Below are 11,638 nucleotides of genomic sequence, written 5' to 3' on the forward strand. Positions count from 1 at the left end.
AGCTGGAGTGGGGCAGGTGGAGGGGGGAGCTGGAGGGGGGAGCTGGAATGAGGGGGGTGGAGGGGGCAGGGGATGAGGAGGACAAGAGGGGAGCCTCTTCAGAGCAGGGACCCTTCCTGATGGAGGTGAGGGATAGTGTCCCCGCTGTCACAGTGAAGTATGCTACAGTGGTTCAGGCACCCACTCTCCGGGTTGTCACAGGATTGAAGGAGGGTGCATGGCACAGCGTGAGTGCCCAGTGAGGGTGGTCATGACCGTAGATGGCACCCAGCAGCGCTTGCTCAGTGGATACTTGTCTCTGGGGAAGCTGGGGGAGTGGGGAGGGGGTATGGAGTTTGTTTCTGAGGCTCCATTGGGGCAGGAGGGAATCTGGTTGGCGCCCCCACAGCGGAGGGGGCGGGTGGGGGGGGGGACCACAGGACGGAGCCGGGGAGTGGCCTCTTACCTGTCCTGAGCCTGGCCTGGAGGCTGGGAGGGGTGCATCAGGCCTCCAGCGCCCTCCCTGCTCTGTGACGCAGGGCCCCAGGCGCACACAGGCCTCACACGGTCTGTCCTGGCCTCGGACCCGGGCGGACCATGGCGGCGCTGCGGCTCCTGGCTTCAGCACTCGGGCGCGGGGTCCCCATCAGCGGCTCAGGGCTGGCGCTGTCCCAGGGCTGCACCCGCTGCTTTACCACCAGCCCCCGGCGCCGCGCCAAGTTCTACAGGGACCCAGTGGAGATGGTGAAGGACATCCCTAACGGGGCGACCGTCATGATGGGGGGCTTCGGGCTCTGTGGGATCCCCGAGAACCTGATCGCCGCTCTGCTCAGGACCCGCGTGAAGGACCTGAAGGTGGTCAGCAGCAACGTGGGCGTGGAGGACTTCGGCCTGGGCCTCCTGCTGGCCACCAGGCAGGTCCGCCGCATCGTCTGCTCCTACGTGGGCGAGAACTCCCTGTGCGAGAAGCAGTACCTGGCGGGCGAGCTGGAGCTGGAGCTCACGCCGCAGGGCACCCTGGCCGAGCGCATCCGCGCGGGGGGCGCCGGGGTGCCCGCCTTCTACACCCCCACGGGCTACGGGACCCTGGTCCAGGAAGGGGGCGCCCCCATCCGCTACACCCCGGACGGCCACCTGGCGATCATGAGCCAGCCCCGAGAGGTGAGGGAGTTCCACGGCGACCACTTCCTTTTGGAGCGCGCCATCCGGGCGGACTTCGCCCTGGTGAAAGGCTGGAAGGCCGACCGGGCAGGAAACGTGGTCTTCAGGAGAAGCGCCCGCAATTTCAACGTGCCCATGTGCAAAGCCGCAAACGTCACAGCAGTGGAGGTGGAAGAGATCGTGGACGTGGGGACTTTCCCCCCAGAAGACATCCACGTCCCTAACATTTATGTAGATCGCGTGATAAAGGGGCAGAAATACGAGAAGCGAATCGAGCGCTTAACGATCCGGAAAGAAGAAGGTGCAGACGCCCTGAAGGAAGAGGACCCCAGGACTCGCATCATCAGACGCGCAGCTCTGGAATTTGAGGACGGCATGTACGCCAACCTGGGCATAGGCATCCCCCTGCTGGCCAGCAACTTCATCAGCCCCCACATGACCGTCCACCTTCACAGTGAGAACGGGATCCTGGGCCTGGGCCCGTTTCCCACAAAAGACGAGGTGGATCCCGATCTCATCAACGCAGGCAAGCAGACGGTCACGGTGCTTCCCGGGGGCAGCTGCTTCGCCAGCGACGACTCCTTCGCCATGATCCGAGGTGGACACCTCCACCTAACCATGCTCGGAGCCATGCAGGTTTCCAAATACGGAGACCTGGCCAACTGGATGATCCCTGGCAGGAAGGTGAAAGGCATGGGCGGTGCCATGGACTTGGTGTCCAGTCAGAAGACCAGAGTGGTGGTCACCATGCGGCACTGTGCAAAGGACAACACCCCCAAAATCATGGAGAAATGCACCATGCCGCTGACCGGGAAGCGGTGTGTGGACCGCATCATCACCGAGAAGGCTGTGTTCGATGTGCACAAGAAGAGAGGCCTGACACTGAGAGAGCTCTGGAAGGGCCTGACGGTGGACGACATCAGAAAGAGCACGGGCTGTGACTTTGCCGTGTGCCCAAACCTCAGGCCCATGCAGCAGGTGGCACCCTGAGGGAGGCGAAGCTGGGCAGGGAGGTGCGCTCCTCAGGGGGCCCCACTAGGTTCCCCAGGGGCGTTGGTCACTGCAGGAATACATTTCCCTAGCGATGGGAGGGGTTTGCTGCTGGCCTCCAATTTTCCTCCCTAGGTGGACTGTGCTCCTTTAGAGAGCTGGGACTTTAATTAAACACACAAGGAAAACAGATCAGCTCCTCTCTGTGTTCCTTGAGCATTGCAAGGAAGGAGAGGAGTGGGGGTGAGGGAGCTTCTCCAGACCTCCCAGATGCAGGGCTCTGAACCAAGACCCTCTGTTAGTCCCCTTCACCACCTCCCATCACCCCAGCCACACCCAGCCTGTCCCCTGCGGTGTGCTGGGAAAGTGTATGACAGTCCTGGCTCTGACCCACCTTGCTCTGGGACCTTGGACAGTTGCTGCTCTCTGGGCCTTAGTTTCCACTTCTGTAAAATGGGAACCTGGGATTAGCTGCTTCCAAGAGTCCCCAGTCAGGCTCGCCTGGCCTGTGAGACCTACAGAGGGGTTCCCAGCACCCAAGCCAGGCCTGGCTCAGAGGGGCTCTTTGAGGGTCTGTGGTGTAACTGATCTAATGCAATATTCTATCCTGCATCTGGGAGACCCCCAGAAGACCCCTGAACACAGCCCCACAATAGCAAATAGTGAGCAAAGCCTGTGGGACTGATGGCCTCCCTGGCCTCACAGCCACTAGGGCTCCCCAGGGAATCAGGACAGGGCCGAACATACAACCGGGAGGGCTGCCCTGGGCCCCAGGCTGTCCCCATATGTCAGTCTGCAGAGTGCCGCTTCTGTACCTGGCTGGTGACCATTGCCATCCCGCTTGGCTGCTCTGTCCTCTCCCCATTGTGGCCTCACTTGCCTTTTCCTGTGTGCCCAGCTCTGTTCCTTGTAATTCTGCCGCTTCCCCATAACCTTGTCTTACCGTGAGCCGAGCTCTGTCCAGTGCTCTCTGGGCCTCCTTCCCGTCAGCGCCTGCAGCTCACAGCCTCCGTCTCGGCAGCTCTTCTCCACACTCCTTTGTGGCAGGTGATGTCACAGGTCAAAGGTTGGTCTCTGGATTCACTGGTGGTTCAATCAAGTGGCCAAGGGACACTGGGGCTGAGGCACAGCTGCTTCAGGGCTGACCCTTGAGTGGGACTGAGGGTGGGGCAGGCAATGTCCTTGGCCTGTAGGGTGTACTGGAGAACCACGCAGGAATAAATACATCTGTATGTGTAATGTCTAAGCATATGTACATCTGTGTTTATACGGACACACATATATGCATGTGTGTACATACATGCGTACATGTGTGCTTGTAACGAGGTGAAATGTGTCTGTGAAAATGAGCTGGCAATCATGCTTCTGCAACTCAGCATCGGGAAATTTCACCCATTGCACTCCCATCTTTATCACGAAAACCAGGAAATAACCCACATGTCTGATGATGAGCCAAAATCAAGTAAATTACGGTATACTGCTCCAAGGGATTTTATACATTTGAAATATTTATTGTAGAGTTTTTTTTTTGTTTTTTTTTTTGAGAAGGAGTTTCACTCTTGTCCCCTAGGCTGGAGTGCAATGGTGCAATCTCAGCTCACTGCAACCTCCGCCTCCCGGGTTCAAGCGATTTTCCTGCCTCAGCCTGGCATTAAAGGCGCATGCCACCATGCCTGGCTAATTTCTGTACCATGTCAGCCAGGCTGGTCTCGAACTCCTGCTTGAACTCCTGACCTCAAGTGATCTGCCTGCCTTGGGCTCCCAAAGTGCTAAGATTACAGGGGTGAGCCACTGTGCCTGGACTGTAGAGACTTTTTTAAACAGCAAAATTTTTTATTTTTCAATTTGTTTTGAGACAGGGTCTTGCTCTGTCACCCAGGCTGGAATGCAGTGGTGCAAACATGGCTCACTTCAGCCGCCTGGGCCCAAACAATCCTCCTGCCTCAGCCTCCCAAGTAGCTGAGACCACAGGCATGTGCCACCACACCCAGCTAATTTTTTGTTTTTAGTAGAGATGGGGTCTCACTATGTTTCCTAGGCTAGTCTTAAACTCCAGGCTGAAGCCATCCTCCTGCCTCAGCTGTCCAAAGTGCAGGCATTACAGGTGTGAGCCACCACACCTGGCTATTGGAAAGTTGAAAAAAAATGAGGACATCTTTGCTGGGCTGACAACTGTGGAAAACTTAAATTTACATAATGAAAATAGAATAGCCCAGAAAAGTGGAAATGGGAGTTGAAAGGTCTTTAAAATGGTGTTTTTTTTTTTTCCCCCAAAACTTTCTTTACTGTGGTTAATTGCTTTTACAATAGAAAGGTTATTGAAATCCAAACAAGTACAGGAAGATGCACAGGTTTATTAGTGAGATTGCCGTCTCCAGGGTTAGTTACCATGTTTTTAGCGGTATCCTCAGTCTGGAAGCGGCTGTGGGAGACAATCCCTTTATACAGGCTTTGCTCCTCCTGGGGCTGAGGCCCAAGTTAGCTGCTTCAGCCAGCCCTCCCTCCCTCCCTCCCTCCCTCCCTTCTCTGCCTCAGCCCTCCTTCCTTCCTTCTCTGCTTCAGATTTCCTTCCTTCCTTCCCTGCTTCCTTCCTTCTCTGCCTCAGCTTTTCCTTCCTTCCTTCTCTTCCTCCCTCCCCACTTTCTTTTTCTTTTCTTTCTCTCCCTTCCTTCCTTTTCTCTTCTCCTCTTTCTTTTCCTTCTTCTCTATAAACCCAGGTCATGCATAAGAACTTGGGCTCTGGAATGAGACCACTGCAGGCTAAACCCTGGGCTCTGGGATTTGGTTCCAATGTCTCTGCTCCACGGAGCCTGGTGTTTCCCTTGTGGGCATCAGGGAGACAGTTAATGCCCTGCTCTTGGGCTGTGCCCAGGGGAGCAAGTGCTCGCTAAATCTGGCAGATGCTGCCATGCGCTGTCTCAGTCATAATTTGACATTCACACCCCAGAAAGTGTGGGACAGAAGACACAACACAGGCCTCAGGGTCCTCAAACCGGTGGGAGTGCCAGTTCTGGGAGTCACTGGCAGTGGGACTCTGGGTCTCCTGTGAGGTAGGAGCTGCAGGGTTACTGTAAGGACCCAATGAGGTGATCCATGGGAAAAATCTTCAAACTGGTAGAGCGCCTCACAAATGTCTGTGTCACAGCTGTCACTAATGACGCTGCCTGCAGCTCACCAAGCCCCGAGTCCCTCCCCAACCTCCTCCAGATCTAGCCCAGGAAAGATGTGGACTGGCCAGGGCTGGACCAAGGGCTCCAGGCTTCAAATGTGGAAACTGAGGCTCAGCAGGGCCCCTGGGGTCTTCAGTCTCCACAATCCTGAACCTGCCCAGGCCCGGCAGAGAGATCCCTGCTGTGTCCGCTGCAGGCCCATTGCCCATGAGTGACCCCTCTCTCCTTTCTGTCTCAGGGCACAGCGTGGATCCTGGCCTGGCCGGCCTGCTGGGCCAACGGGCCCCCCGCTCCCAACAGCCTTTCGTGGTCACTTTCTTCAGGGCCAGTCAGAATCCCGTCCGCATCCCTCGAGCAGTGAGGCCACTGAGGAGGAGGCAGCCGAAGAAAACCAACGAGCTGCCGCAGGACAGCCGGCTCCCAGGCATCTTTGGTGAGGGCCGGGCGGGCTGGGGCTGAGGCCCTGCAGGCTTCTGGCTGAGAGAGGCAGGGCGAGAACCAGGAGGTGGCCCAGAGCCCTCGAGCTCAGGTCGGTTCAAGCTGATGGCCACTCTGCAGCCCCCTTCCCTGACACCATCTTTGCCCTGATGCACCCTGGTGACCCGCACTCCAGAGGCCTGTCTTGGCTGTCCTGGCTGTCCCTGCCACCCAGAAGGCCCCTTCTCTCCCTCCCCTAGCTCCTCCAGGTCTTTCCCAGGAGCCTCCATCAGAATCGGCTGCCCCTTCCCTGGGCGCCGAAGCCCCTCGTTGCCCGCAGTTGTGCCCGGGCACCCTGCAGGACCCTCGGCTACTTATGCAAAGTTTTCTCCCCAACTGGGCGAAGCCCTTCAGGATCAGGGACAGGCCTGACCCGACCCTGTGCCCTCCTTCCCAGGGAGTCAGCCCTGACTGGCCTGGTTGTAAGCCACTTGAACCTGAGGAATGGGTGTGGCAGGAGAGGGTGGGCTGGAGGCACAGGGCTCTCCAGAGCGGAGGAGGTGGCACAGGATGGCCAAGGGTCCTGCTGGGCTGTTTACTGGAGCATCAAGACGCTCACAGGCTGAAGGATGGGAGGGCTGGGCACAGTGTCACTCTAACCACTGGGAGCCATGGCAGGCTCTTGAGCTGGGTCATGGTACAAGCAGAGTTCCAGGGATGGGCTTTATGAGACCAAATGGTTTCCTGTCATTCATTTGACAAATGTGCTCATCAGGGGGTCCTCCACCCTGGTAACCCGCAGCAGCTGCACAGAGCAGGAACCCCAGAAAAGACCTTGCTCCTTCTGTCCCTACAGATGATGTCCACGGCTCCCACGGCCGGCAGGTCTGCCGTCGGCACGAGCTCTACGTCAGCTTCCAGGACCTCGGCTGGCTGGTAAGTGCTGACTCTGGTCCTTGTTTCTGAAATGACAATCGCCACCTGTGGAGCAGAAGGGACTCTGCAGGGAGGACTGCATGGGTGATTTCAATTTTCTTACGTATTTTTTTCTTTGTGTTTTCCAAGTTTTCTAAAGTGAGAACGTGGTGAGAAACGGTGTGTTGTTTTTTGTTTTTTTTTTAAACCATGCAAATAAAGACTGAACCAACTAAGCTGTCGGCATTGCCGCAAGGAAACTGAGACCTCCCTGCATCTGCTGCGGCTGGGACTTCAACCGCAGCTCTGGGAGGCATTGGCAGGGGAGGGCCGGCTGGGGAGGGATGAAGAGTGAGGATGGGGGATGTCGGGCCTGAGCTCCTGCCCAGCATGTGCTGGGGGTTCCTGAGTGGATTCAGGCCTCTGGGGGAGACTGCCCTGCAGGGGTGGAGGGTGGGTTTGGGCCCAAGGCTCAGGGAGGGGCACATGGATGGGACTCACCTTCTCCCATACCCCCAGGACTGGATCATCGCCCCGCAAGGCTACTCAGCCTATTACTGTGAGGGGGAGTGCTCCTTTCCGCTGGGCTCCTGCATGAACGCCACCAACCACGCTATCCTGCAGTCCCTGGTCAGTACGGTGCCTGTCCTACCCAGTTTCCTGGGGTGGGGGGCCCTGCGGAGAGGGGTCTGGTCCAGCCAGCTTGGAGGGCAGTGGGGGGACCTGCTCCGTGTCTCAGGGAGCTTCCTCTGCACGGAGTCAGTAACGCCATCAAATTTCCACAGCTCTGCAGGACCTGATCCTCATACAGCCACACTAGCCCACATAGACTCACACCTGAACACAGACACACCCCACACTGACACTAAACAGCTGTGCACACGCGCCTGTTCTACGCACCACACATGCTCCTGTGGGACACTTATGCACCTGTGTGCGGTGCCCAGACTGACAGAGGCACAGCACACGAAATTGACGTGCACGCCGTGTGGGGACTGTGATCTTAACACGCGGGCACCTGAGTACACTGGCAAGTCTGCCCACCCAGGATATGTCACACAGCATGAGGGACGTGCGTGTGCACTCACCCACCTGTGCCACACCGCAGGCAGGGAGCGTCTAGATGGTGTGGCTCTCTACCCTTTGGCTCTCTACCCTTTGGCTTTTCCCCATTTCTCTCTTGGCCATTTGTGTTTTCTCCAGATCCCCTGGCTTTTGGTGCCTCAGTGTCTGGGGCAACCTTAAATGATGAAAGTGGCTTCTGATGGGATCACTGGTGCTCCTCAAGGCTGAGTGCTCTGTGTGTTTGCAGATTCTGGCACCCAGGCTTCCTTCTAGAAATTTTTATCTAGAATCCCAGTCCTGGTATTCCACAGCCTTATGGTTTTCTCATAGGAGGTTCAAAGGCGATGCCTTCAGGCACGGTGGCTCACACCTGTAATCCCAGGAGTTTGAGACCAGCCTGGGCAACATGGTGAAACCCTATCTATCTCTAAAATAAAAATTAAAAAAACAATCACACATACACACAGAAAGGCAATGCCTTGGCATGAGAGGAAAGGGATTACCAAAAGCTGCTTTGAGCCTATGATAACACTTACTTTCTGGGCGGTCAAATGGCGTTCACTGGACACCTGGAGCGCCCTCCTTCCAGCCACCCTTTATGCTGTGTGGTTCTCAGGGCTGCATGTATGGGGAGGTGACTGCAACTCCTGGACTCTGTCCCCTCTGCCCCTGCCCCTCAGGGGCTCAACTAAAGTGAGCATTCACAACCTGCTGGGCAGCAATCAGGCACTATGCTCTAAGGGAGGCTGTCGGTGGGCACGGAAGCAAACCACCCACAGAGCTGATGCCTCCTGTGAGGAAGAGCACAGCAGGCCGCCTATCAGTGGAGGGAGATTGGGCCCAGCCTCTCCACACAAGGAAGGGCAGCTGGAGGAGGAACGTTCTAGCAGAAAGAGCAAGTGCGAGGCCCTAAGACAGGAGCACGCTGGTCCTAAGATCAGGGCCAGCAGTGGGGAGGGCTTAGGTGCAGTGACTGGGAGGAAGGGTGGAGGGAGGTGATGCCGGGGTGGGCAGGGCCAGCTCCCGGTCTGGGGGTTCCTGGGAAGGAGGGTGGATTTTTTTCCAAGCAACCTGAGAAGCTGTCAGAGGTCTTTAGCAAAGCAGTGTCATGGTCCATGTCACCCTCCAGAATGACCTCTCTGGCTTGGGGAGGCTGAAGGTGGGAGGAGTGGAAGGCAGAGGAGCAGGGGAGGAGGGCTGCTGTGGTCACCTGGCAGGTGATGGCAGCTGGACTGGGCAGGTGGCCTGAGACAGCACAGAGGTAGAGGTTGAGCCAGGGGCTGCTCCCAGGGAAGGGAGAAGGGGAGAGGAGGCATCCAGGAGGCCTCCCAGGCAGGGCTGTGATGTCAGGGAGAGAGGAACTTGGTGTTCTGCCGAGGCCCTGTTAGACCCTAAGTGCAGAAGTGGGGAGGGGAGCAGGATCTGCAAGTCTGGAGAGCAGCACAGGAGAGGGACCAAGACCTGGGCTCCAAGAGCCTGGGGAGGGAGGCGGGGTATGGGAGGCGGAGCCTCTGGGTCCAAAGGGCCAAAAGAAGGAAGTGGTCCTTCCAGGCTCCCCATCGGGGACCTCACTAAGGCACAAACCTGGCCATGCGGTTCTCCTTCCCATCATCCCCAGGAGGAAGTCTGAGCCCTTGGCCTGGGAGCACCCTGCCTGCCTGCCCCACAGGTGTCCTGCCCTGTGTCCTTCCCTGGGCACTGCTGGTCACCACGGCTCCTGCTCCCAGAGCCCAGAGGGCTGCTCTTATTCCTGTGAATAGTTATTATTATTGTGCTGCTCCCATGTGGCCTGGAGATGGCCAGGGTGGGGAGCAGGTGGAGCTGGGGTGGGGCTGGGTGGGTCCTCGGAGGCGGCCACTGGGATCATGCCCCTGCCTGTGCCCTCTCCCTGGCCAGGTACACCTGATGAAGCCAGACGCAGTCCCCAAGGCGTGCTGTGCGCCCACCAAGCTGAGTGCCACCTCCGTGCTCTACTATGACAGCAGCAACAACGTCATCCTGCGCAAGAAGCGCAACATGGTGGTCAAGGCCTGTGGCTGCCACTAAGCCCAGCCCACCCACCCTGCTGGAGCCGCCCTTCTCATCAGATCTGGCCCCTTGGAAGCAGGAAACCCTTCAATGCTGTCACAGCTCAAGCAGGAGTGTCAGGGGCCCTCACTTTCCATGCCTACTTTCTGTCAGGCTTCTGGTCCTTGCGAGGTCCCTCTGTGCCTCTCCCCTGGGGTTTGTGGCTGTCACCCTGCCTGACACTTTGGTGGCCTAAGGGTACACAGCAGTCTTGGAGCCTGTGCTGACTTCACTGTCTGGAGTCAGCACAGAAGTCCTATCTTAGGACCTGTTAGACTGTGGCCAGCCCTGGATGGTCTGAGGTTGGCTGACGCGAGCTTTGCACCATCATCTACACAGGGTTTTGGGGTGGGCAGAAGGGCTCTACCCCTTCCCAGGGACAACACTTGGGCATTTCTGGGCATAATTGGGCATGCACATGTTCTCAGTACAGTGTGTTCTTGGATTTTTCTAATTTGGTCCAGGCCACAGTTAGCATATTAGAAAAAGAATAAGCTAGAGGTGCTCATGAAGCCACCACCGTGGATTTTTTTTTTTTTTTTTTTTAAGATGGAGTCTCACTCTGTCCCCCAGGCTGGAGTGCAGTGGCATGATCCTGGCTCACTGCAACCTCCACATCCCAAGTTCAAGCAACTCTCCTGCCTCAGCCTCCCGAGTAGCTGGGACTACAGGCACTCGCCACCAAACGCAGCTCATTTTTGTATTTTAGTAGAGACAGGGTTTCCCCCTAGGCTGGTCTTGAGCTCCTAACCTCATGATCTGCCCGCCTCAGCCTCTCAAAGTGCTAAGATTACAGGTGTGAACCACTGCACCCGACACTGGGACTATTTTATGTCATGTCTTCCCTTGCCCTGGGCCTCCCCCTTCTCCTGCCTGGGAAAGAGGTATGACTCCCAGAGGAGCAAAGAATCTCGGGGGCTTCCAATTGCCTCAGCCATCTCCACCATGCTCTGAATAGCTCTGAATAGCTCAGCACTGAGGCAGAGAGGCAAGGCCAGCAGCTGCGATGTGTGGTCCAGGCTGGCACAGAGCAGATGTCCCCGCAGCCTACCCGCCTTGCCCATGGCTGATGTCAGTAATCAACCTACGTACCTTTCCCACTGAACCTGGAGAGGGCCTCTGGGCCTCAGCACAGAACTGTAGACAGCCACCACCAGGCACTGTCAACAAGACCTCAGTCCCCTACTGCTCCACTGTGGAGCAGTCCATTCCAGCCAGAGCAGGGTGACTGGCAGTCTCCAGACAGGCATGGGGCAAGGGCGGGGACTGCCAGTGTTTGCTTGTGTCTAGGAGTTAAGAACAGGCTGGTCACCAAAACTGGCGTCACCCTGGGTGCCCAGCAGCACTGTACTGTGTCTTGGGACTATGAGTCAAAGAAAAGGTCCCTGTCCCAGGGAGTGACAGGCAGTAATTAGGCTGAGTTGGGTGGGGAGGTTTGTTTCAGCCTCCGCTGTTCCCGGAAACCACTGTTCTCCTTGGAGCTGCCACTGGGAGTTGGAGTGTTTATTTGATTTCTGACTTGCTAAGCCTGTAATTTACCTGCTGGAACAGACAGAGTCCAGCTGCCCAAACCATGTCATTAAAAGCAGATCTTGGGCCTGTCCCATCCACAGGCACAGCCCGGCAGGGTGGTTCCACCTCCCATGTGCCCACGGATGTGCCTCTTTGGAGTTCACATGCTGCACCCCCAGAGATGGGGCTAGGGAGAGCTGGTCTGGCAGCAGGGGTAGAGGCTGGGGCCATGCTGCGGGACAGCAGCCCCTCCACTCAGAGCAGGGAGAGCCTCTGTGTGCAAGCGCAGAGGATGAGACCCTTCCATGTATGCAAAGGGTGGGCCCAGGCTGCCTGGAAACAGTGAGTTCCCTACTAGTCTA

The 11,638-nt window shown here is 57.2% G+C and overlaps 2 protein-coding genes across 3 annotated transcripts in view; both read left to right on the forward strand.

The window, feature by feature from the left end:
• Positions 1 to 10,301, forward strand: part of BMP8A (bone morphogenetic protein 8a) — a 31,025-nt gene extending 20,724 nt beyond the window's left edge. Inside the window, exons 4-7 of one of the 2 annotated variants that reach the window (XM_032247571.1) lie at positions 5,539 to 5,733; positions 6,574 to 6,653; positions 7,152 to 7,262; positions 9,594 to 10,301. In XM_032247571.1, coding sequence (XP_032103462.1) covers positions 5,539 to 5,733; positions 6,574 to 6,653; positions 7,152 to 7,262; positions 9,594 to 9,743 — 536 coding nt within the window. In that variant the 3' untranslated portion in view covers positions 9,744 to 10,301. Of the gene's footprint in view, positions 1 to 5,538; positions 5,734 to 6,573; positions 6,654 to 7,151; positions 7,263 to 8,027; positions 8,114 to 9,593 lie in introns of those variants that run through there. The other variant, XM_032247572.1, reaches the window with a different exon arrangement.
• On the forward strand, positions 443 to 2,320 carry LOC116529569 (succinyl-CoA:3-ketoacid coenzyme A transferase 2, mitochondrial). Its single transcript, XM_032247570.1, has one exon. The coding sequence runs from the start codon at positions 577 to 579 to the stop codon at positions 2,128 to 2,130; it is 1,554 nt and encodes a 517-aa protein (XP_032103461.1). The 5' UTR covers positions 443 to 576; the 3' UTR covers positions 2,131 to 2,320.
• Positions 10,302 to 11,638: the final 1,337 nt, after the last annotated feature.

The sequence above is a fragment of the Sapajus apella genome, unplaced genomic scaffold (assembly GCF_009761245.1).
Source record: "Sapajus apella isolate SASKATOON/1434 unplaced genomic scaffold, GSC_monkey_1.0 scaffold62, whole genome shotgun sequence".
Taxonomy (NCBI): Eukaryota; Metazoa; Chordata; class Mammalia; order Primates; family Cebidae; genus Sapajus; species Sapajus apella.

What these genes read in the sequence shown, in the direction of transcription:
- LOC116529569 (XM_032247570.1), top strand. Translation starts at nt 577, where the DNA reads ATGGCGGCGCTGCGGCTCCTGGCTTCAGCACTCGGGCGCGGGGTCCCC.